At 41.3% G+C, this 26,147-nt stretch overlaps 1 protein-coding gene across 1 annotated transcript in view; it reads left to right on the top strand.

Annotated features, from left to right (window-relative positions):
- The window catches only part of LOC128737845 (uncharacterized), a 41,325-nt gene extending 25,271 nt beyond the window's left edge, over window positions 1-16,054 (top strand). Inside the window, 9 exon segments of the mRNA XM_053832580.1 lie at window positions 2,118-2,523; window positions 2,891-3,277; window positions 3,524-3,688; window positions 4,056-4,204; window positions 4,279-4,474; window positions 14,400-15,158; window positions 15,219-15,445; window positions 15,503-15,704; window positions 15,748-16,054. Coding sequence (XP_053688555.1) covers window positions 2,118-2,523; window positions 2,891-3,277; window positions 3,524-3,688; window positions 4,056-4,204; window positions 4,279-4,474; window positions 14,400-15,158; window positions 15,219-15,445; window positions 15,503-15,704; window positions 15,748-16,054 — 2,798 coding nt within the window.
- Window positions 16,055-26,147: the final 10,093 nt, after the last annotated feature.

The following is a 26,147-nucleotide window of genomic DNA, read 5'->3' as shown; positions in this document are numbered from 1 at the left end:
CATCCGGCATCGGTTCTACCGGACCTCAAAAGTGGCCATTTGGAATTCTCTTCGAAAATATGGCAAATGGGATATCAGATAACAGGATTTTTCAACACGAGCTCTTTATTGCAAATTTTGATGTATTTTGAGTCGATCTGGACATTCCGGAATATCCAGCATCGGTTCTACCGGAACTCAAAAGTGGTCATTTGGAATTTTTGTCGAAAATATGGCAAATGGGGTGTGAAAATGTCCAAATCGGCTCAAAATACATCCAAATGCCCACTAAAGTGGTCGAGTTGAAAAATCCCGTGATTTGATACCCCATTTGCCATATTTTCGAAAAGAATTCCAAATGACCACTTTTGAGTTCCGGTAGAACCGATTCCGAATGTTCCGGAATGTCCAGATCGACTCAAAATAGATCCAAATATGCACTAAAGAGCTCGTGTTGAAAAATCCTGTTATCTGATACCCCATTTGTAATATTTTCGAAGAGAATTCCAAATGGCCACTTTTGAGGTCCGGTAGAACCGATGCCGGATGTTCCGAAATGTCCAGATCGACTCAAAATACATCCAAATGTCCACTAAAGCGCTCGAGTTGAAAAATCCTGTCATTTGATACCCCATTTGCCATGTTTTTGAAGAGAATTCCAAATGGCCACTTTTGAAATCCGGTAGAACCGATTCCGGATGTTCCAAAATGTCCAGATCGACTCAAAATACATCCAAATGTCCACTAACGAGCTCGTGTTGAAAAATCCTGTGATTTGATACCCCATTTGCCATATTTTCGAAGAGAATACTGAATGACCACTTTTGAGTTCCGGTAGAACCGACAACGGATGTTCCGGAGAGTGAGGCGTAAGCCAGCGCTCTACAGGATAGTGTACAAGTCATTATTAGTGACTACAAATAAAATGGATAACTTTTGCGATGTCAATTAAACAGATTTCTAATTTTATTTCATCTGTTACTTATGACGTCAAAAAAAATCCCACCGCGATCTGGAATATCTCCGGAAAAATGGAACCATAATTTACCTGCATATTTTTTCATTAAAGGCCAATCTAATGTGGTTCTTTTAAGACTAGTTTCATAAAAATCGATTGAAAATTAGTGGAGATAGAGCCAAAAATGTAACTGAAAGTACCTTCATTTTTGATGTCGGGGACGTAAAGGTTAAAAAAGTGCCAAACAGAAGATGTCAAACAACGTCGAACAGACGACAAAAATACGACGAAGAGATGATAAGACGACCATGAAAACACAGCCAAACTGCAAAAGACAAAAGGTGACAAAAAGACGACTAATGCGAAGAAGGGACAAAAAGACGGCGAAAATGTGCTGACGAAAAGACTACAAAAGAATAACGAAAAGACAGCATATAGACCACCGAAAAGACGATGCAGTTGTGGCGAAAGGACAGTGAAGTGATGACAAGTAGGCGACGTTAAAGAAACGAAAGACAACAAACGATAAAAAGGCGCTAAAACATCAAAGAAGCGACAAAAATTACAGGAAAAAAGACAATGAGAAATGACGAAAAGAGCAAAAGAGTACAGAAAAGGCGATGGAGCATGTATAAAAAGATGGCAAAAAGCGGAAAGAAATGTTGAAAAGGGCTACAAAAACAAAAACGAAAGGCGAATGGCGAAAGATCAAGAACAGAGTAATTTAGGTCCATTCTCAATGAGGATTGATTGATTGAGAATTAAGAACCATGCCTCGAGGCACGCTGTAGACATCGTTATGAGTATGAAAATGATACGCGGCTTTAGATAATAGCAGCGGTGTAGTAAACGGAGCCCTTGGGGTGATTGTTTCAGGATTTGAGGCAGTTTATAAATGCGATTACGAATACATATCGATAAAAGTTAAAAGTGATACTTAAAGATAAGAGCTGTATCAGGTATTTAGATAAATCTTGAACTTAACGTATTTTTTAAATACTTTTCTAATATTTTATCTTACCAAGCCTACATGAAAACATCGAACGAATTTATCATAAAATTCGGCAACGATTCCAATTGTTCCATCCATATGCGAAAATTACACTTTCCCGTTTGTTGCAACCTTCAAAACTAATCCATGCGACTTGCTCGTTTCGTTTGCTTGCTTTCTTGCTTCCAGACGGTTACATAATAGGCAATTATCTGCACGCCTCCGAGCAGGACATTCGGGACTTCTTCTGGACCGGATCCGGCGACGGACCGGCGGTTAATCCGTTCGACCGGTTTCCAATCAGTGAAGATGCAATCATTAAAACGGCAACCGTGGTGGCGACGGTGTATATCGACCGGAACGACGGCGGTGCCGGCGGGGTCGGCGATGACCTTTGCATCTTCGATTGCGCTCCTATCGGCGGCGGCGGGGGCGGCGCCGGCACCGGTGACGGTAGCGATCAGGCCATTGACAACGTTACCCCGACGGATCGGCGCTTCTGGCTCATGACGGTAATAGGTGGCCTGTTCGGCAAGAAGGATTATCCCGAGCTGGAAGGGAAACTGGCCAGACTGTACCGGGTGGCGTTCAGCAGGTGAGACATTGTGTCGAATCATTCCGGCAGCGTACGGGGCCACTGGCGTAGCAAGAGTTGCGAATTCGGAGGAGATTGGCTGGTTCCTAATTTTAGAAAAACAAATTTTGTTTAGATTAAATTGCAAAGAATAATTTACCGTTTCGCTTAATCATCTGTCACGCTTGTGTTTTCTTTGGCAAGTACAGCCGGGTAGAAGTACTTAATCGAAAGAACCGCTTGATTAGATGGCCATAATCCGTTCGTGTACTCTCTGCTAGCGTAGGGCCTATTCTGCCTGAGGGTTTTCTCAGCAAATATACGACGAAAGTGGGGAGACAGAATGACGAGAGAAACAATTTCCTGGCTAACAGTTTCCAATTTCCAGACAACAAGCATTACATCTCGGAATCAACAACAACACACTTCACATGCAATCGTCGTCGCACACGAAGGCGGACAAACGTCGAGCGAAAAGACGAGTTTCCTCAGCAGTCCAGTTGAGCGGTTCAGACGGGGATACGATGACGGGCCGAACGACACCGATGGCATCGAGTGGCCAGCGTGGGCATCCTGCCGCTGCGAATGTGCTTATGAACGAACAGGTCTACACGTATGAACGATTCCGGCGGAAACGAGAGAAAAAAGTACACAAAAGACACACGGTGGACGACGGATCCACTGGAGATGATGAGGATAACCAACGAGTGGTGGTGGTGTCCGAGAAGAGTCCACTGGAATCTGATATCGATGAGCCCATGCAGCAGTTGCAACGGTAAGTGTTTCAGGTAATCATTCGAAACGATCCTCGAAAAAAGTGTGTTTTCAAACAACGCTTTCAACGACCGACCGGACCGACCAACCGACTGGACCAACGACCGAACGAACGAACGAACGAACCAACGAACATGGTCCATCAGTCAGGAAAGATAAATTCAATCCATCAATCGTCACCTTTCAGTGCTCCATCGGCGGACGACCGAACGGCCCAGCCTACCGGTGGTGGCGGAGGCGGCGGCAGCGTAGGCGTGCACGATGGAACAACACCACTTACGCGTAATTATGACAAGAGCGGCTACTCGAGCAAACGACGAGTTCGTATTTTGATACACAACACCACCCACTTGCGGGAGGGCGACAATGACGAGGACCTGGGCCCGATGACCGTCGATTCGCCCAGATCAAAGTAAGTAGTCCTACCACGCACATCGGATCGGAATGTCTTGTTTCGTGTGGGCGTTGGCGGGCTTGCTGGCTGGCTGGTAGAGGTGCGAAAATTTGCGCTCCACCTGATTTCGGGCAATTTGCTGGGTGGAATTCGGTAAAGGTTTTCTGTTACAACAAGTACCTAGGTGTTATTTCGTTGGTCGGTTAAATGAGTTAGCAAATGTGGTGGGAAAAGTTGAATTGATTTTTGACTCACACTTTTGCGAAGTCCTCTTTTCCTAACAATTTTAGCTGAAAACTAAATTAGTTTGCAGAATTTGGTTGAAACAATTGTTGAGCCTTTCTCTATATTAATACGAACAAATGAATTTTGTTTTCCACTCCAGCCAACTGCTAAACCAAACGGAAATAATCTACTCGGTGTTTGTCGGAGGACAACCGGTGCTGGCCACGACAGCGGCCGAGGATATGAAGCTCATGTCCCAGGAAGAGGTAGAACATGTTATGGATGCGCAAGTTTTCCTGAAAGCCGATCGTACGTATTAATGGAACGGTCATGCGAGATGATAACTTTTATACAATTTATTTTGCTCTCTTTCCCTTCAACAGCATACTTGAAGGAACCACAAGCAACACCGCTGATTCCGTCCACGTACAATGGCAACTCGAATGTGATTGCACTCATCAGTCAGAATCCGACGCTGTTTGTAATGTCCTGCGTGGCAGCGGCGCTTTTTCTGATGTTGCTGATTGTAATCTTTCTGGTGGCTCGCGATAAGAGGAAGAACATCATCGAACTGAAGAAGTAAGTGAAATTAGAAATTTTTTTTGATAGGTGTCTATAGAACCCTTAAAAACTATAGTTTGTTAAGTAAGGTAAGTCTTTGTAGAAATCCAAAAGTGACTGCCGACTTCATTGACGTAAATATCGTTTACTAATGAATTCGAAATCTAATTTCGCATCAACTTTCTTTTTAAATAATGAGCATCACGGCATTTTTTCGAAGTTTTACTTAATTTCATTAAGAGTGCGTAGAGTCACAAAAGGCATTTAATGTCAGGATAAGTTCAGATCATCTGAGAGCATCTGACCATCGACAAAAACCCCGTTGTAGCAAAAAACCCGATTAAATCCACCTAGTGGTGAAAGGAACCTTTGTTATACGGTCTTACTTGCTATTTGAGATAGAAATCGACACGTCTTCGGAACATAATTCATCTATTGGTTGTAGTTGCGTAGTGCGTTGGTTTACATAATATTTTTGAAAATTGAATAAGTTTACAAAATTTGCACAAAATAGGAACACTTTTAAATTTTGATGAAAAAAGGATCATGAAATTGCTGAGTAAGGATAAGTAAGTTGTTATTAATCTGAGTAAGTGCAAATAAAAGTAAGTTGTAAGAGGAAATCTTATCCTTTAGCATATACATTGTCTAGTAAAGGTCTAGTTTATAGGTTTTTGAACTATGCATAGTTTCCTGTAATGCCATTCTATTTGAATCACATCAATAGAGTTTTCTTGAATAATTTTCATCAATTTTTATTAACTCACGCTGTTGTATTTTATACAACACGTGTAGGTTTTTCAACGCCATATTGTTATAAAGTTACAAATCGTTGTTTAACTAACGTATATTCTTCAACAAACTTATTGTGAGCAAAATATCATAATTATTCAATGCATTAATAATTTTAATTGTTGGGAAAATTTATGCAGCTGATAGTTTTGCTGCATAAATTTTCCCAACAATTAAAATTATTAATGCATTGAATGCAAATGTAAAATGTTTAAAATGTATCCGTCTGCTGATGGTCGAGTAATTCGGAGTCAAAATTAGGGTATTCTTTATAATCAAAGTTCTACAGTTCCTAAACAAGCAAGCATACAGGTATACTATTTTCAGAAAAGTTGTGTATTTTTACTATTTGTACAATTTTGTAGTACATGAAAAAGTCATACAACAATCACAAAAAGAGCAAAAATAGAAAAACTGATTTTACAAATTCATATACAATAAATAAGATTTTTCTATCTTCGCTGCAGAGATAGAAGGTAACTGTCTTTAGCAAAATTTATTGTAATAATATGCTCTACAACTTTGCAGAACACATCAATGTGTTATATTGACACTGAAGAAAAATATTTTTTTATTTCACTTTTAGGGGGATTAATCAAAATTTAAATTCCACCAGACGATAGAGCTTCCAATTTCAAGAAACTCTTCCAAAGGTTCGATAAACCTAAAACCAAGTTTTTCCAGTCAAAACTCTAGTGCACACGTTTTCTTTGGTTTGGGGCTATTGTGCGCGCGAGTAACTGTGTTACGAAAGTTGGCGCAAGTGTTCGACGGTTAATATCTTTTAACCGGTAAAACCAATTCTTATGAAATTTTGCATATATATTCGTAGTCTCAAAACCTCTCGTTTGATATTAAAATAATTGAAATTAGGTAAATTATCTTGGTTAAAACCATTATAAATTATTGTAAATTTTGGTGTGGTGTATACGGTTGCTCATAACTTTCAAATTAAACGTCCAATCAAAAAACCATTCAATAGTGATCTATTAGGATATATTATCTTTCAAATGAGACTAATAGCGCATAAATCGGTTTGGCCATCTCTAAGAAACAGGCGATAATTATTACCTTGTCAAAACAGGTTTTTTAAGCATAACTTTTAAACTACTTGTTTGTTTTCAATTAAAAATTCCTAAACAATTTAGCTTTAATAAGGGCTTTCATTTGATACTAAGATCGTTGAAATCGGTCATGTAGTTTTGAAGAAACCCGTGTCACGTATTTTTCACATTTTTGCTTATAACTTTTAAACGCAACGTCGTGTCACGAAACAACTCAATAGTGATCTACTAGACAATAACACCTTTCAAACAAAAGTAATAGCGAATCATTCGGTTCAGCCATCTCTGAGAAACAGGCGATAGAAAAAATCATTACATACATACACACACACACACACACACACACAGACATTGCTCAAATCGTCGAACCCTATCGATTGGTATATGTGACTTGGCCCTCCGGGCCTCGGATCAATTTCGTGTTTTTCGACCAATTTTTAAACCTTTGTTATAGTATAACAAAGGTAATTATAGTATAACAAAGGTAAAAACATTCAGAGTTCAGCAATCCTTTGAATAAAAAGCAAAGAATATGGCTGGTTTAAGAAATTTCAAACACAAGATATAGGGTAAGGTGGTGCAGAGTGCACCACTTAAGCAAAACATCATTTTGCAGAGCAACGGCGTGTTTGTTCCACGTTTTTCAACTTTTAGAAGACTTTGGGATCTTTTTACCTTTGTTATACTATAATTACCTTTGTTATACTATAACAAAGGTTTAGGAATTGGTCGAAAAACACGAAATTGATCCGAGGCCCGGAGGGCCGAGCCACATATACCAATCGACAGGGTTCGACGAACTGAGCAATGTCTGTGTGTGTGTGTGTGTGTATGTGTGTATGTATGTGCGGAGCGCAACTTTTCTATCGCCTGTTTCTCGGAGATGGCTGAACCGATTTGTTCGCTATTACTTTTGTTTGAAAGGTATTATTGCCTAGTATATCACTATTGAATTGTTTCGAGGTCCGACATTTCGTTTAAAAGTTATAAGTAAAAAAGTAAAAATTACGTGACACGATTTTCTCCGAACCCAAATGACCGATTTCAACGATCTTGGTATCGAATGAAAGCTCTTGTTAACACTAAATTTTTCGGATAAATTTTATTGAAAACAAACAATCAGTTTAAAAGTTATGCTTAAAAAACCTGTTTTGACAAGGTAATAATTATCGCCTGTTTCTTAGAAATGACTAAAGCGATTTATACGCTATTAGTCTCATTTGACAGGTAACATAACCTAATAGATCACTATTGATTTGTTTTTTGATTGGACGTTTAATTTGAGAGTTATGATCAATTGAATACAACACATTAAAATTTACAATAATTTATAACGATTTCATCTAAGATGATTTATCTAGTTTGAATTATTTTGGCATCAAATTAGAGATTTTAATGCTACAAATATATCTGCAAAATTTCAGAAGAATCGGTTTTGCCGATCAAAAGATATTAACCCTCCAACACTCGCCCCGACTTTTGTAATTCGGTTACTCGTGCGCACAATGGTCCAAAGCCAAAAAGACATGCGCATTAGAATTTTGACTGGGAAAACTTGGTTTTAGGTTTATGGAACCTTCGGAAGAATTTCTTGAAATTGAAAGTTCTATCGTCTGGTGCAATTTAAATTTTGATTAATCCCCCTATAAGTGAAATAAAAATATTATTTTTCTTCAGTTTCAATATAACACATTGATGTGTTCTGCAAAGTTTTAGAACATATTATTACAAGAAATTTTGTTGAATACAGTAACCTTCTATCTATTAAGCGAAGAGAGAAAAATCTTATTCATTGTATATGAATTTGTAAGATCAGTTTTTTCTATTTTAGCTCTTTTTGTAATTGTTGCATTCCTTTTTATGTACTACAAAATTGTATAAATAGTAAAAATACACAACTTTGATTAATATAGTATACCTCTATGTTTGTTTGTTTAGGTGCTGTAGAACTTTGATTAAAAAAAAGCCTTAATTTTGACCCCGAATGACTCGACTACCAACAGATGCATTTTAAACATTTTATATTTGCTAATTATGTTGCTGCATACAGACACCATTTTTACATATGAAGAAACGAGAGAAACTTCCAGGGCCAATCGCGGTACAACTCACATGCTGATTGCTTCGTTTCTGTGATGTCAGTTTATGCTGATCTATTTGCCCAACAATTTAAAGTATTAATGCATAATTATGACATTTTGCTCATAACAAGGTAATTGAAGAACATACGTTAGTTAAGCAGAGATTTGTAACTTTATAACAATATGGCATTCAAAAACCTACACGTGTTGTACAAAATGCAACAGCGTGAGTAATCGAAGGTTAATAGAAATTGATGAAATTTATTCAAGAAAACTTTATTGATGTCAATCAAAAATAATGGCGTTACAGAAATTTATGCGTAGTTCAAAAACCTATGAACTAGACTTTTACTACGCAATGTATATGTTAAAGAATAATATTTCCTCTTATAACTTGCTTTTACTTGCACTTACTCAAATTAGAAACAACCAGCTTACCCTTACTCAGTAATTTCATGAAAAAAGGATCTATCAAAATTTATAGGTGCTGCTATTTTGTTCAAATTTTGTAAACTTATTAAATTTCCAAAAATTTAATGAAAACCAACGCACCACGCAACGTTAACCAATAGATGAATTATGTTTCGAAGACGTGTCGATTTCTATCTCAAATAGCAAGTAAGACCGTATAACAAAGGTTCCTTTCACCACTAGGTGGATTAAATCGGGTTTTTACACTTACTCCTGGTGAAATTTCCTAACAAAAACCAGTATTTTTTGTTATTTTTGACGATTTTTGGCAAGAGTCAAAATCATTATGTGAGGCAGAACGCCAAAGCCCGTGGACAAAACGCACCAAGTTTGTCCAGCTAGGCGCTAAACGCAACCAAAAAATTTACCATTCAATCACGTGTTGTATAAACTCCTAAAACTAGGCTACCACAATGGAGGAAGCGTTCGTTATAGCGTTTGTTACATGCGCTTGTTTGCTAGGATACAATGGGTTCATATCTCAACATAATTGGCAATAAAATTTAATCATCTACTTTTCTCCAACTGATGTGTGATGAAATATTGTAAGTTAAACAATGTACAATTAGGTTTAAGGCAAATTCTAAGTCCTATACAATACATAATATTGCTACATTTTTAATAAATAATCCGAAACAAAAGATGTACTGCAAATTAAAAATATTTTATAACTATTCGATCCCGCTGTGATGCATTCTAACCCTGTTTTGTATTTTGAAGTTTTTTGCAATATATGTGAAAAATATGCATAGTTAATGCCGTTTTTGCGATGAATCATCGAGTATGACAGTATATCAATTAGATAGACTGTATTTATTATGAAATTTGCATACCGACTAGTGGTAAAAGCTTAAGAGAAAACCGTGATTTCTTACATGTGGAATGAGATCGCGGATAATCGCTTGATTTTATTGGATCTGGCTATGTTTGATGCTTTTACATTCTACACAATTATGAATTAGCTTCTTTTACACCAAAATAAAATGCGCATTCATAATTTTACCAAATAGTTTCCGCGTTTTTAAGCAATTAATAGCATGGGCCATTCTACACACCGCCCCCCCCCCCGGTGCGTTCTGGACAGTCTTACCCTACTGCACCGTAACGCAAGCAAGATTTGAAGACAAAAAGAAAAATTAACGCTCAAGAAAGATCTATGAGAAATCCTGCATAAAATAAAACTGCGAGATTATAGATGATTATACTAAAAATACGGCAAGGCAGTTTTCGGACTAATTCCTGGATACTGGTATACCAGTATTGGACAAAAGGTAGGAGTCAAAATGACTACTTGTCAAGCATAGCTACCAATACCCCCCCCCCCTTCCTTTCCGCTCTTCCCCACCTTCACCAAATAAAAATTTTCATTTCTTTCCCTACCGTCCCTTCATCAATTGTAGAACCATCGTTTAAAAAAAAAAAATATTAATATATATGTATGACCGCATTTCAAGGTCAAGACTAAAAACTTGAGATTAGTCTACAACGTAACTAGTTTCATCGGAAAACTATGTTCCAGCATTATCTGCGTTTGTCTGAATCGTACGCCGCCTTAAAGTCCACAAACAGATGATGTGTCTGCAAGTTATACTCCCAGAACTTGTCTAGTAACTGAAAATGATCCGGTGGATTGTTCGTAAAACCACTCCCTCACCTCTTGTAGAATTTCAGCCGAGATACCGTCCTTCTCAGCAGCCTTACCGTTTTTCAGCTCATTGATTGCCTTCTTAACCTACTCCTGTGTTGGTGGCTCCACAGTTTGGCCATCGCTTACAATTCTTAGCCTGTCCCTGCTGATCTCCGTGTTTACCTCTCCATTCCACAGTGTCTGGAAGTGCTCCTTTTACCTGGCTGCTATCGCCGTTTCGTCTGTAAGCAGGTTGCCAGCACTATCATTGCACTATCACAGGCATGCTTTTCCCAAGCACAGATATCAAATTGGTATAAGTCTGAACGTCGTTATGAATTAGGGATGGGAACTATCATTAAAAATCGTTACTGATAACTATCCAGTACGTATTCTAGTACGTTACTGATAACTATCAGTAAATATCAGTAATTTCACTCATCAGGGCTTTGAAGCAAAAAATAGGAAATTGTAATATTATAACTGCGTTCTTCATTGTAAATTTACTTTGTAATTTACCAAGCGGGCTTTATGGAGGCTCGCGCAACTACGGACCAGATTTTTACCACCCAGCAGATATGTTGGGAGCACATCATGCCTACGCATCACACGAACCAGTCGATCAAGACCAGCAATTGCACTTATTAGATGAACACGGTTTCCCAGATAAACTAACGCTACTGATCAGAGCTATTCGATCGAGTAGTGTGTTTTGTGCGCATCTCGGGGACACACCCTTCGAGACGCAGCGAGGGTTGAGATAAGGTGACAAGATGACTGATATCATGGCTAGGAACCTTGCGATGGTGGAGGCAACCTACGCCAGGTTGAAAGCAGTAGTCTAGGAAGATCAGATTAATAATAAATACGTCAAAGATTACATACATGAAAGAAAGAGGCTCCAAGGAACCAAACGCGTGCCTCTCACGGATGGTAACCCTTGACGGCTACAAACTAGAAGTGGTAGATGGATTCGTGTATTTTGGATTGCTGGTGACCGCGGACAACATTAGTATGGAAACCCAGCGGCGCATTCAAGCAGGAAATCGAGCCTACTTTGCCCTTCGCTATACGCTACTATCAAGAAACATACGCTACCGTACGAAGCTGATAATGCACAAATCTTTTATTGGGTCAGTAGTTCTTTATGGACTCATAAGGTCGCTCACGGAGAATATACGCGCCCTTGCGGTGTCCGAACGAAAGGGTACTGCGAATATTTGGCGGAGTACAAACTGAAAGCGAAGAGTGATGGAGACGGAGATTCAGGCATTGTTTGGAGAGAATCCCATCGTACATTTGGCGAAAGTTGATGGGCCAGACACGTCGTAAGAATGCCGGACGATAGTGCGACGGAAACAGTTGTCTTCAACAACCTCGCTGGCACCAGGAACAGGGGAGGGGGCTCAATGTGCAAGATGGCACGATCACGTCGAAAGTGATTTGTGACTTTTGAGACGACTGGAAAATTGGCGACGAGTGGCCAAAGTTCGAGTTAAATGGAGGTGACTGTTTGAATCAGCACGAGCTACCCCGGCTTTAGGCTACTGACGTTGACTACGATATATTGTGTCATCCACGTTTATCGTACGCAACTACCGACCAATAAGTTTATTCTAACTAATTTTTCTAACGGGACAAAGTTACTATATCAGTAAATATCAATAATAGCGAAACCTTACTGATACTTAGTGATATTATTGCTTACTGATAACTATCAGTAGTTAATGATAGTTTTCCCATCCCTATTATGAATTTTCGACCTGTTGTCACTTTTTGTATAAAAATAAAGAAAAAAATCAGAGGGGTTGTGTACAAGACACGACCGCATATATAGGTGACGCAGAACTACGTAAGTCTATTTGTAGTGATAGTAGCATGTATCCATGCTAGTAATCATTCGATTCTTCATGTAAAACATGGTATATGCAACATATATGTAACATTTATCAAAGTAGTAACATTGCATACGTTCAGTTCTCAAAAGATTTCAGAGTTATTTCTATGGGAATTTGGAAACTATTTAACAAAATCAAGAACACAAACTATTGCTTTCCTGCTACCTTACAGAAATTAAAGATTGTTTTTATTACCCATGGTTCCCCACGTTGAAGGGATTTTACCAATTCAATCCTATTTTATCAACAGCACATCTTTTCACTATACTTCTAATGAAACGGCAAGCATGCGTATTCATACAGAGTCATATTATAACCGAACACTACAGCTGTAGCACATTTTTCCAACACAGATATCAAATTCGCCTAGGTTTAATCGTCTCCCAGTAAAGAATTTGCGATGTGTTGGGACAACGGACTTGTGTCATTTTTTCTGGCATACTTCCCTAACACAGACATCAAATTGGACTAGGTTTAATCGCGTTCGTAAGAAACCTGTTGGCACGAGGGGGCTTTGTCATTCTTTCTGGCGTACTTCCCAAGCAAGGACATCAAAATGGTCTAGGTTGAATCGCGGTGTTAAGAAGTCTTGTTGAAATGAGGAAAGTTGGTCACTCGTTTTGGCTTACTTCCCAAGCACAGATATCAAATTGGTATAGGCTTAGATCATCGTAAAGAATCTTCCAACCAATCACGAAGCGAGAATTCTGGTAAAACATAGGTTCATTATTTTCAATTTTTCAATAGTTCAACATCAAGAATCCATACTTTTCTTCATTTAGGCCAATTCTTAGATTTTCCAATCGATTGGTGTAAGAATATTGAAAATCGTTCGCGAAACCACTAAGTTATTGGCGTTCAAAACCTGATCACTTTTCGAGAAAGATTTTTTGGAAAGACACCCTGTACCAGCTACATTCCTGAAAGACGTAATCCTGCGTAAAAATGTAACGAGAACCATTGAATGCAAGTGTAAAAACTAAAATGAGTGTAAATTTAAGTACGGTTGTATACAACCGTACTGCTTGTGGTGTGGAAACGTTATCGCTACGGCAAATCAGCACTACTTATTCCGACCAATCACAGAGCGTGGATTTTTAGTTAGACAATGCCCAACATTTTTAAATTATCTAAAACTTTGTTAGGGAAACATGTTATCTACTTTATTGTAATAGATTCTTAGAATATGCCTTACGGGAAACCCATGGCATCTCTGCTAAAAGCAACACATTTTTACCGAAAAACTGGTATTACTGGATGCTGAAAAATGTAATCCTAGCGGCACTGAATGCTATATTTGGCGTCGTAGTGCTCCAAAATTATATAACGTTAGACGTGTTTTTTGTTGCTCTGAAAATTTTGTGAAATTCTGTTTGAATTTTTAAATTTTGATAAGTGTGATACTTATTTCCAGGTTTGTAATATTCTTTGTAAAGCGTATTGAAAATGAGGCAGTTTTAAGAAATAGATCAATTTTGGCTTTAGAAAATAAGATTGCCTACAGGACATCAAATTATGTTAAATGCGGCATAAGGAACAGAATGTGTGATTTTTATTCCATTATTTTTACTGAATCCATAATACTACTCGACTTAAGCTTTAAGATGAAGCGCTGATTTCATAAATCCACTTGCCCCATTTTACCCCATGGCGGCTCGTGAAGCTATGGAAATTTAAAGCTTGAATATGCGATAACTCAGCAAGTAAAGTACCAAGAGATTTGCGATCTTCTGCAAAAACGTGTATTTTGAGAGCTTCGATAATTGCCTAGAACATTCTATGCTTGTAAAATGCAACTAACAAAAGCTAAGTATGAAAAATCAATTTTTAAAAAAGTTTTAAAGAATATGCCCTATAGTTCAGCACTCGCTAAAGATAGAAATTTTATTTCTTCAGCAAAGTTGCTTGTTTTTACAATATTTACAACTTTGCGAAGAAACTATGTCTATATTTCCTAACACAAAAAAGTTACAACATTTTTACCAACATTTTTACCTTTTCCTCTTCCAGACTCGAGTCCACCCAAGCTCTCGTTATGCCGGGCTGCACCGTCGATGACCTGAATACCGTTCGGTCGGACAGTGGCAGCAGTCAGCATTCGCCCTTCACCAGGAATCCATCGGCAGTGAGTGTCATCGGTTCGGAACCCCCGCAGAAACCATCGCCAACAATTCACTTCCCGTTGCCGCCAATGTCTCGGCCAACTTCTTCGTCCAGCTACTCGTCCGATTCCTCACTGTACTATCCGAAGCGAAAGCTCAAACACCACACCCAGGAACTGCTGGACGAACGTGCCGTAACGCTGACGAACAAACTGCAGAAGCAGTTCGGTTCGCTGGTGGGTACCGAAAACGTTTACGCTTCGGTGCAAAAGTCGAAAAAGGATCACCCCCACAAGAAGCGCAGAAAATATCTCGGCGAGAATCGTGTTGGATCCATCGATGGCGCTATGCTGCACGCACCGGGAAGTCCGGTAACTAGCACCAGCAACAGCGCAAGTGGATCCAGTGAACAATCGTACGATACCCGCCCTGTGAAACTGCCACCGTCCTTCGATCACAACGAAACTTTCAACACGGATGTAATTATGAAGCATTACCTGAAAAATAAATCCGGATACTACAACGATGGGTTCACGATGGATGGTGGCTCGGTGGAGGCGATCAATAAAAACAAGATTAAGTATCTGGAACAGTGCGGACGGGCGTCCGTTGACACCGGGAGTATCGGGTCCTATCTAAGTATGGCATCGGTTAAAAGTTTTCCAAGGTAATTTCCTTAATCGAAAACTTGTTTTTGGATAAGGCTAATAGAAATATGTTTGAACAGGTGTTTCGTGCCGGAACCTCTCAGCCGAGTGTTGGAACCAGTAACAATGACACACCTGGACCAATCGGAAGCAGGTGAGGGAGGAAAATCTACTGCTCCTGGAACTGCTTCTACTAGTCAGTACAATACGGATACGGAGATACAGCTTTCGCGTAGCCAAAGTGATGGAGCCGATCCGGGGGTCGTTGGTCCGGTGGTATGGCAAATCCACAAGAAGGAGATGGAAGGTTTGCATGTGAATCACATCTGTCTAATGAGGAGGTAATTTATACAAATTGTTTCAGAGATGACCAGTCCACTTCGGGATCCGGTAGTCACCCGAAATCGTTTCGAGGGACTTTTGGAAGGAGCGATAAAGCTGTATTCCGAACCAGCAGAGAAGGATGAAACCAATAAAAACTCCATCACGCTACCGGGCGTGATACGCCCAACGGTGGAGCATCGCGGGAAATCGGCAGCTGTTGTAAGGTAACCGTAGTACAGACCGTAGATAGTCTACCTTAATCGAGAATCATTTCATGTTTGCAAGATCACCCCGCAGACAAACGTCCCGCGCGTGCTCGGCTACCGTCCGGCCAGTCACTGCGGTAGGACCGGCTCGTAGTAAGCGGGACAGTTCGAGACCACCGTCACCGGGTCGAGGTGCATGGGCAAGCGGAACCCATTCCCCACTGGTTAGGCCGATGAGCGCGGGACCGTTCCACACTCCGTTGGCACCGCAGAGCGACATCGCCCGCGTCACGGCTCCGAAGAGCGTCCTGCAGTCGACCGAACTGTCCACTGCCCCCCTGCTGCAGAATATCATGCACGAACTGAAACGATTCCAGCATGAGTGAAAATTCATCACAAACCAAATTTTTCTAGTTCTAACACTGCCAATAAATGTGTAAAGCTGATTAGTAGCGACCTATTCCTATATCTATATACTAAAATAATCTTAAAACATATTGAGTTTGTGTCGTAGGTTAAGTCATACCTCCTAAATAGCCGTAGCATAAGGAATCTAGACTAGACTATAACGTATAAGTTTGTATATTGGATACGACTTTTCGATGATTGGAAGAAAACCGATGCAAAAACACCGGAAGCTCGGGACTTTTCTGGATTGAACGAAATAAATTTATATCCCCGAATGTGCTGAAAATGAAAAGTGTTTGAGTGTTTGAGGGTGCTGGCTGTGGCTGGCTGATTTATCACCCGGCGTACGTCAGCGGCGAAATGCAACAATTTTTCAGTTTCGCCTCTCGTCTCGCCGGCGTTCGTTGTAGCTGTGTATGGGATAGGAAGGATAATAAAAGTCATGCTCGGAATCCGTTCTGCCGTATTAGCAGCCGGCCCAAAGCGCCGGCCGGAAAGAAAAATTAAAAGCTGAGAATATTGGCCGCTTGCAGGAGGAGGTTTCTTCGAGAACGAGCGGCTTGGCGGCGAGTCAATGAGTGGTTTTATCCCGAGTGGAGCTGTGTACAGGTGAGTTCGGTTTTTTGAAATATCTTGAAACATAATTCACATTGAGATTTGAATGATTATAAAATTTGGCCTCTTGTACCGGAGCAACCGATATGACCGGTGCCAGACGCTATTGAGAGGTGTTAGGTTTTGTGATCAATGAAATGGAATTATTTTTTAGGAGATCAACTGCACTGGGACAGTGTTGATGCAAGTCTTAAATTCTTACACACAATAACTTCTTAGTCATAGCTAAAAGTGGGATCAGGATTCAAAATTGCACAGGTTTGTGCTTTTGTTCCAAAGACCTGGATTACTAAGACGTTGAGTTAGCGAAACCATCAAAAGTGGTCAAATCAACTGTTCCAATCATTTGTCAATAACCAGGCCAGCCTTTCCGTCTTATCGACAGTCGTAAATTGAACTAATAGTTCAGCTCCTGATAACTTACAAGAAGGTAGTGACTCCAAATCGCGACGATAAAAGAAACAAGACGGTCAAAGCATGATTAGACAACCGTGCTGACAAAGTTCGATTACGTGGCGATGGACGACAAAACCTACGTCTTCAAACGTAGACTTCAAACAACGCGCTCTCGAATTGCTGCTTGTTTCGACGCCATTTTTAGCAAAACTGGGTAAGCATAAACAAAACAAAAAATATTAACAAATAGAGGAGAGAGAGAGCTAACACACACATACTCTCATATCTCCTGATTCTTATAGAGGTTATGAAAACCTTCTGAGGAGTGGGCCACTTGGTCAGAAAGCAGCTTAATAGCGGTTATCAGAAAGTTCTGGTGGAGCTCCTAGTTTTATTAGAGGTCTTATGAAATTGGTCATGAAAAGCCCAACAAACTGTTGGAAGCGAGTAGCACTTTAAGGCAAACTGGCAATCTGCGGTGGACGAAGTGGCTGTACAGAATCTGAATCCGATCCGGTCATATCCGAAAGTTAAATGGGAAAATCTAAAAGCCCCATGAATAAGGCGATGGCTGGTGCTGCACGCTAATTTTTTGTAGTTGACACTGTTGGTAGTTGACTAATTTTCGGCGTTGTCCGACTGCCATATATTTCGAAGCCATCATTTCTCAACCATACATCAAACCTGGCCGGATTGGACTAATGATCGGTAAACGCCGCTTACAAGGTACTCTATCAGAGCCTGTTACGCCGGCTGTCGCCGATTGCACAAGCTTTTGTAGGGAATTAACAGGAGGGCATCAAGGGGCTCGTGGAACTACGGATCAAATTTTTATCGTCCGACGTTCTTGCAGAAATGTCGGAAGTACAACATATATATTTATTGATTTCAAAGCAGCATACGATACAGTCGGTCGAGACCAGCTATGGCAGATAATGCACGAATACGGTTTTCGGAATAAACGGACGCGATTGGTCAGAGCTACATTGGATCAAGTGATGTGATTCGTGCGCAACTCGGGGACTCGGGGACAAGGTGACGGCTTATCCTACATCGCTCTTGAGAGGGTTATCTTACGAGCATCACGAACGCTTGGACGGTAGAGTGGGGAAGCCGTCGCACGGCTCATAGGGGTCGGATTCTGCTTGAGGTTCTGGCAAAACTCAATGTAGACCTGATCAACGTCGGCACCACAAGTACCTTCAGTAGGAATAGTGCAGAGTCTATCATCGACGTGACATCCGGCAGTCCTGGTCTGATAGGAGACTGGAGGGTAGACAATGGCTACACTCACAGTGACCATCAGGCGGTCCGCTATGGTGTCGATCAGATAATGAGGCGGCAGGCGGCGTGTAGGGCCAACTCTCCAACCACTCGCGGATGGAAGACATCATACTTCGATTCCGAAGTATTTGTGCAAGCGTTACGAAGAGAGTGCGGTGATCGCGGTATGCCCGATCCGAACACTGATCATTTGATTGAGGTACTGTTGCGAGCGTGTGACGCTGCCATGCTTAGGAAAAGCCGACCATACCGAGGTATGGTAAGTCACCGGCTTACCGGTGGACAGAAGAAATTGCGGAACTCCGCGAAGCGTGCTTTCGTGCGAGGAGAATTATGCAAAGAGCTCGTTCGGACGAAGGCACTTGTTGTTGCATGCGCAGCGCTTAAGAATGGAATAAAAGCTAGCAAGCGTGCCTGCTTTGAAAGGTTATGTGCTAGTGCCAATGCGAACCCGTGGGGTGTTGCCTACAGGGTCGTAATGGTAAAGACCAAGGGCGTGATGGCGCCCGCAGAGCGAGCGCCAGAGATGCTGGAGCTGATCATCGAGGGCCTCTTTCCGCGCCACGAGCCAAGGCCCTGGCCTCAGGCCGCTGAGTCGTCCCACGGCCGACGTTCCAGTATCTCAGACCATAGCGTAGGATCCGAACATCCAAAGTAACGTGGGCGACGGCGGCTTAGAGGTTGGGAAGGATGCGACGGTTACGAGCAACTCATCGCTAAATCCCTAAAGGTGAATGCCGAATATGGTCATTAAAGCGGCTATTCTAGAGGCTCCCGAATTTTTCGGGACAGTAATGAGTAGATGCCTGGAAGATGGCCACTTCCCGGACAGATGGAAGCGACAGAACCTGGTCCTATTGCCGAAGCCGGGAAAACCTCCGGGTATCCACTCGTCATATAGGCCGATTTGTCTGCTCAATACTGCCAGCAAGGTGCTGGAGAGGGTTATCCTTAACAGATTCGTATAGTACACGGAGGGTACAAACGGTCTGTCAAGGGACCAATTCGGCTTCCGAAAAGGCAAATCTACGGTGGATGCCATCTTGTCTGTCACTAAGACAGCCGGTAATCCAGCGCAAGAGGACAGGTATCCGCTATTGCTCAGTTGTCACGCTCGACGTGAGAAATGCGTTTAATAGCGCTAGCTGGGATTCCATGGTTAACTCACTTCGGAACGTCCAAGTGCCGGTGTCGCTGTACATGATTCTGGAAAATTATTTTCAGAATCGTGTGCTATGCTACAACACGGAGGAGGGTCAGAAGTGGGTTCCAATCACCGCAGGGGTTCCGCAAGGTTCCATACTGGGCCCGATGTTGTGGAACGTCATTATGACGAGGTGTTGAAGCTAAAGTTCCCGGTATGGGTGGTGATTGTCGGCTTTGCGGATGACATCACCTTGAAAGTCTACGGTGAATCTATCAGAGAGGTTCAGTTGACGGCTGGCCACTCTATAAGCCCGGATGCGATCCGGGAAACTGGAGCTAGCGCATCATAAAACGGAGGTTATCGTGGTGAACAACCGCAAGTCGGTGCAGCAAGCAAATGTCAGCGTCGGGGACTGCACTATTTCGTCAACGCGGTCCTTAAAACTCCTAGGAATCATGGTCGACGACAGGCTCAAGTTCGGGAGCAACGTCGACTATGCCTGCAAGAAGGCTTCCACAGCTATTGCGGCATTGTCTCGTTTGAGTCCATACTCAGACATGGCGTGCCGGTGTGGTCATCGGCGTTAGGTACCAAAAGCTATCTAGCGAAGCTGGAAAGCACCTATCGTCTCATGTGCTTGAGAAAGGCGAGTGCGTATCGCTCAGTTTCACCTGACGCAATCTGCGTCTTAGCGGGTATGATGCCTATAGGCATCATCATTAGCGAGGACGTAGAGTGCTTCAATCAACGTGGAACTAGAAGCATACGGAGTATCACAAGATCGGACTCGATGACCATATGGCAGCGGGCATGGTCTGATTCCACAAAAGGCCGGTGGACACATCGACTTATCCCGAAACTATCCGGGTGGGTCAACAGGCGCCACGGCGAAGTCAACTTCCACCTGACTCAGATTCTGTCAGGGCATAGTTATTTTAGACAGTATCTGCACAAGTTCGGGCATGCGGAGTACCCCGCGTGTCCCGAATGCGCGGAAGTAGAGGATACTGCAGAACATGCTTTCTGCATGTGCCCTCGCTTCGCGGGCGCGAGAAGCAACATGATGGTAGTGAGCGGACAGGACACTGCTCCGGATAACTTAGTCTAAAGGACGTGTTCCAGCTCGGACGTCTGGGGAGCGGTCAACGCGGTTGCTATCCAGGTTGTACTTGACTACAAAACCGCTGGAGAGCCGATCAACGGCGAATAAATAGCCTAACTACCTTAGTCCAGTAGTTATCTAAGAGGGTGCGATAAGCACAATAGCCCCTCCCTGAAGTAATACCGATAAGATGGTGCCAGGGGGGATTGAGGTTGGAGACTCGAGTAGGGTTTTAGTGGGTCTGGATCCTCACGCTCCATTAGGGGGGTCGGGATACCTAAGCCCACTCCCTGAGTTGTCTTCTCAGGTGTCTGATAGTATCTTCTAAGGTGTTCAGTAGATTTCCCTACTCGTAAAAAAAGGCGCGAAATGATTAGGCCACCTTGTTCACGGTCTTCCTCTTCATTCGGGATAGAGGCGACAGTACGAACAAAGCATTGATCGTAGTTGCATGACTGTTTCCGCCGTCCGATTTTTCTGTACACAACAGAACTGCAACGATTGGTGATGCATAGGTGGAGTCACTACCAGGTGGCAGGGTAGTCGTGTGAAAAATCACTAAAATAAGTTCATTTCTTAACCATTAATTCCTAACAGTATCCCATAGTTCTCGAAGTAAGTTTACTGCACAGTTATTTTGGGCAAAACTTATTCAACCAAACCACAAATGTTACTGATATCACTCAAGTGTAACACACCGCTTTCCGGGGTGCTAGTAGGCACATATGAAACTCGGAGGGGTTTGGTTGGTTGGATGGAAAACAGGACGACGACAACGAGTGCCGCGGAAACGACGACCAACGACGACGACGACGTGAGCTTGAAGAGCAATATTTTCGCTTCGAGAACACATAATCTTTACTGCAAAAACATCGCGGAACGAGTTTTATTTTTGTAATTTATTTCTTTTTAATCGAATAAATCATATCGCCCTGCTGTATGGTTGGTGGTGATGGTGGTGCCTGGTGCGCTCGCTCGTTCAGCTCATCCCCATGATGGTTTGTTGTAAAAATCTGATGGGAAGAAGGGCGGATTGTGCCAGTAGGGTGGCAGAGTTTGGTCGAAATATTTTAGAAGTGCATTGAGTGGTTGGTTGATTTTTTTATGCTTTCACTATCGATGTAAGTTGAATTCACGTTTGGTTTAGCGCGTGGAATCGCACGGGAACAGGAAATGGCAATAAGTGAGTTGTTCCGGCATATAAAATGCAATAGGTTTTTGTTTCTTTTTTTGTTACGGAAGCCTCTATCCATACGAATATTGTTGGATGGATTGGATTTTCTGGCTTTCGACGGTGACGAACGAAGTGCAGTAATATTTCTAATTCCAATCTAGACGTTTCAATTTGTCAAATTTAGATGGTTTTATTTAATTTATTTTTTGGTTTTGTTTCCCGTCCGTTACAGTTAGTGGACGAATCCTAAATGGATTTTTCACATCAAACCAGTTAGGCCATGAAATGGCTTTGTTGTGGAGTTGTGCATTTGTTTTGCAAAGCTTTACTACGTACATTCAAAGAACTGTGCTACCGAAACGGAAGGAAGGATTAGTGGTCAACCCACGAAAAGATCACATGAGAACAAAGTCAATTCGTTGCTGCTGCACTTTGGAAGTAGTTTGCAAGCAGTAAACTTTGTACTTTTCTGCTGAGTTTGATTCCACATGAGCACCAACAGCTGCAGTTTCTTACTCAAGGACTTAGCGAAAGAGTTTACTGGACAGTGCTTTTGTTGCTGGAATTTTCTGCAGTTTGTTAGTCACCGGGGCTCAAGGTTGGAATATGGCACGAGAGAAAAACTGAGGTTTTTACATAATACTGGTAGTTCTTATGACATTCTTGTTATCTCAGCTTCCTTCTAAAATAGTTGTTGGAGTGTTAGAAATGTTCCATAAATTTTCAGAAAAATCATTCACTAATAGTATTCAAACAAGGGAATTGCATTTTTTTCGGTTTTACCCAGAATAGTGTGGAATGCGTTTGTTACTAATATGCAATGAATAAAACAAACAAACCATAATTACACATTGGTGAAAGAGAAAAATCATCGAAAAGTTCACTTTAAGGTTTGTTTGAAAACAAAGGATTAAGTCCATTACTAAACGTCTGAAATTCATCTCCCACGAACATATGAAAAACATCATAATTTCCCGGAGCTTAATTTCTTTCCCGTCCATTCTAGAAAACGATTTAAAATTGCGCGTTCACTTCACTATGAGTTGTTCATCCTAACCGGCGATCGTTTGTTTGTGTCCTGCCATCCGCCACCCGCCCCGCCGCCGCCGCTTACCGAGCGAGGGTTTACTTTTCTCACCCGCTCGAAGGCATCCAACCTCCAATCGGAACCATAAATAAAACAAAATGACGATGTTTGTCTCAAAGTGGCCAACCGGTTATATAAAGTTAGGATGGATGCCGGAGAACGGTTTGCTTGCTAGCTATTGCTCGGTTAACACTCACTGGGAAGGGGACGGATTATTTCTATGGCTTGAAACTAGAGCAAACAAAGAGCCACGCATGGCATACCGAAAGGCAGGCAGGAGTGTGAGAATATTATCAGAAATAGTACAAATAATAACCGAGCAATGGATTTATGCAATCATATTGCTCTAGAGAAACGGCTGCCGACAAAAACACGTAACAGTTTTGCGATATCCTGTACAGACGGCGGGGTGTCTGTCGAGAAGCACTCGCTGCTCTACTCAAATGGCATGGAAACCTTTAAATGCCATTTAAATGGTGCTAGAGTTCTGCTTTTTTTTCTCTCTATTTGTGCTCTGAAAAGCATAAGCATTCAGTTTGTCTCTAGACACTCGTTGAATATAATAGACACCCATTACTACGTACTGGAATGTGCGGTGGAGCAAATGTGTGGAACGCACCGGAGTGGAAAGTTGGAAAGAAATAAAAATATATGCCCTTACGTTCGCCCATATAAACACACAGAACTGTTTCCGAACATTTTTCCTGTGCCATAAAATGACGATAGGGTGAATGTTAGGTTATACGATGTGTTTCAGGTGCTTCAACGAACTGAAATCAAAATTGTTCTAATACCGAAAAAGGTATTTGTTTCACAAAAATCTAAACCATGCTCCCATCCAGTCAAAATTTAAATATAAAGGAGACTTTCAAACGCACCTCGGAGCAGGTCATCTCTAACTCGGTGCGATTTATTTATTTATCGGAGCACCGGACGCTCCCTCGCAGCAACAAACATTCCAGTAAAGTGCTGTGCCTCTTTTAAAAATGACTGCAGAGTTAAACTGCACCAGCCTGAACCAGTCTACGACCATTCCGGACGGATGCAATGCTGCTGCAGACTGTTCTGACTGGCAGACTGCAAGCCAGCCAGTTTCGAGATCTCTCTCTTCCATACCTATACCTATATGTAGCTACGCACAAATGTTTTGAGTTGCTCGAAGCGATGCAAAGAATTACATTCCATGGATTACGTAAGCGATCATCACTGATTTATTGAGGGGGAGGCTGTGTGGGCTGCGCTGGCTAGTTAGAACCGTCCACGGCCACTGCAGGTTTGCAATGTGAATAGAATTTTTGAACATGTTTGTTTAGTGTTCGGTTAAAGCTAAATATTCGGTGGGTTTATTAGGAGTTTTTTTCCTAATTTAAAAGCTGCACAAAAGAATTGGAAAATTGAGCACTCACGATTTCAAATATCAGGTACTGGTTCTACAATTCAAAGAAGAAGATGTTGTTTATTCTCTTTCTCTAGGCTTTCAGGCTTTATCTACAAACGATCATATTTCAAAACTCCTCAAATCAGGTCTGTTGTTGAGAAAAAATACCGTGCGTCTCCATTTTTTACCGACACTAAATTTCTTCAAAAAAAGATTGTATCTTGAAGCATTACCTTTCTGAATTTTTCCTCTGAATTTCAGATAATTCTGAATTTGAATGTTACGCAACACAAGCAATCGTTCAGTGCTTGGTTACCAGCTTCGCCGATTGCATGCAATGATCATTATTATGTGCAATTTTCCTAGTATAATTGTTATCGTTATTGTGCTTTGCAGCAATTTTACGAGTTTTACGCAAATTCGATTTACACATTAAATATCCCGTACCCAACAGTACATTGAAGATATGCTTGTCAAACGAAGGGGTGTACAGAGGTGTCATAGTTGGAAGTAAACAGAGACGTCAAATTGCTAAATTGCGGATTACCTACGAATGGGAATGGCCGAAATAACAATTGGCATAATATATCTAATGACCGAATCACGAATGGCTTCATATTTGGCCGAAAATATTCACGGCCTTCATAAACGTTGGGTACATGCTGTCCTTACTCGCTGCCGCACGTTCGGACTTAACTAAGGGATAATCCTTACTAGTCAGTAAACCTAGAAAAATGCATGCACCTAAATAGTAAACCTAGGTAAATACAATGCCCCCCCCCCCCCCCCATAGTGGCCGGCGTTACCGACGGTGGGTCACCGCCGCACACTCGCGGCCTGCGTTCGTCTCGCCCTGAATCATCTAGAAAACATATGCTACTGCCACGGTTAATAGGTATCGCACCTTATAATGAACGTTAATCATTTGCACTTAGGGGAAGGAAGAAATTTCAATTATCTATACCCTATGCCTATAGGGTAGATGCTCCAGTAGTTGGGGTAGTACCTGTAGTAGTGGAAACTCGAATTATTCCGTTATTTTTGCAGATTTTGGTATTTAGTATTTGAAGTTTGATAAGTATCGAACCAACAGTACCAGTATTATTGGTAAGATTGCTCTTTGTTTCTACCGCCGAGAAGATAGACTGTTATTTACTCGGTCAGTGCGATAGAAACAAGCAGTGCGCTGCCGACAGTCTCTGCGGCAAGTCTCGTGATTAAAACTACCACCGGGTGTGTTCTTTTTCGTTATGAAATGCAATAAAAACAAAACATCATTTAAATCAATGTTGCTTTATAAAAACATTTTGCTAGCTGAGTATTTGCTTTTCCCTTATTCAATGATTTCATTGCTCCTTCATTTCTGCTGTTTTATTTAACTCTAATTTAAAGCGCTAAATTCGTTTGGAAAAAGCGCGTAAATTCCGAAATTCGCGTAAAAATAGTTGTCAAAAAAATAAACCGCTTAAAAACGTATCTATTTTTGCGCAATTAATTTATATATCGATTAAATATTCCGTACTTCCGCGTAGCATCATGGGGATTTTTTCATGGCAAATTTTATGTAGAAGACGGAACACGTGCCCCAGCTTGAGTTGAGTTGAGTTGGACAAATATGAGAAAGTTTTGCCTATCCGTAAAACGATTGAAATGCGTTCGGATTTTGATTTAATGAACTTATAATGTTGGGATTTATGAATGACACTATCCAATGTTTTTTCATATTTTTGTAAATTTTATCGAATTTCTATTAGGGTAGACGCACCAATAGTAGTGGTGGTACCAGTAGTGGTGGAAACTTGAATTATTCCTTTATTTGTTGCATATTTTGGTACAAGTTTGATAAGTATTGAACTACCAGTAACAGTATTATTTGATAAGCATCAAA

This window comes from Sabethes cyaneus, chromosome 2 (genome assembly GCF_943734655.1).
Source record: "Sabethes cyaneus chromosome 2, idSabCyanKW18_F2, whole genome shotgun sequence".
NCBI lineage: Eukaryota > Metazoa > Arthropoda > Insecta > Diptera > Culicidae > Sabethes > Sabethes cyaneus.
This window is presented reverse-complemented; position numbering and strand designations above follow the sequence as displayed.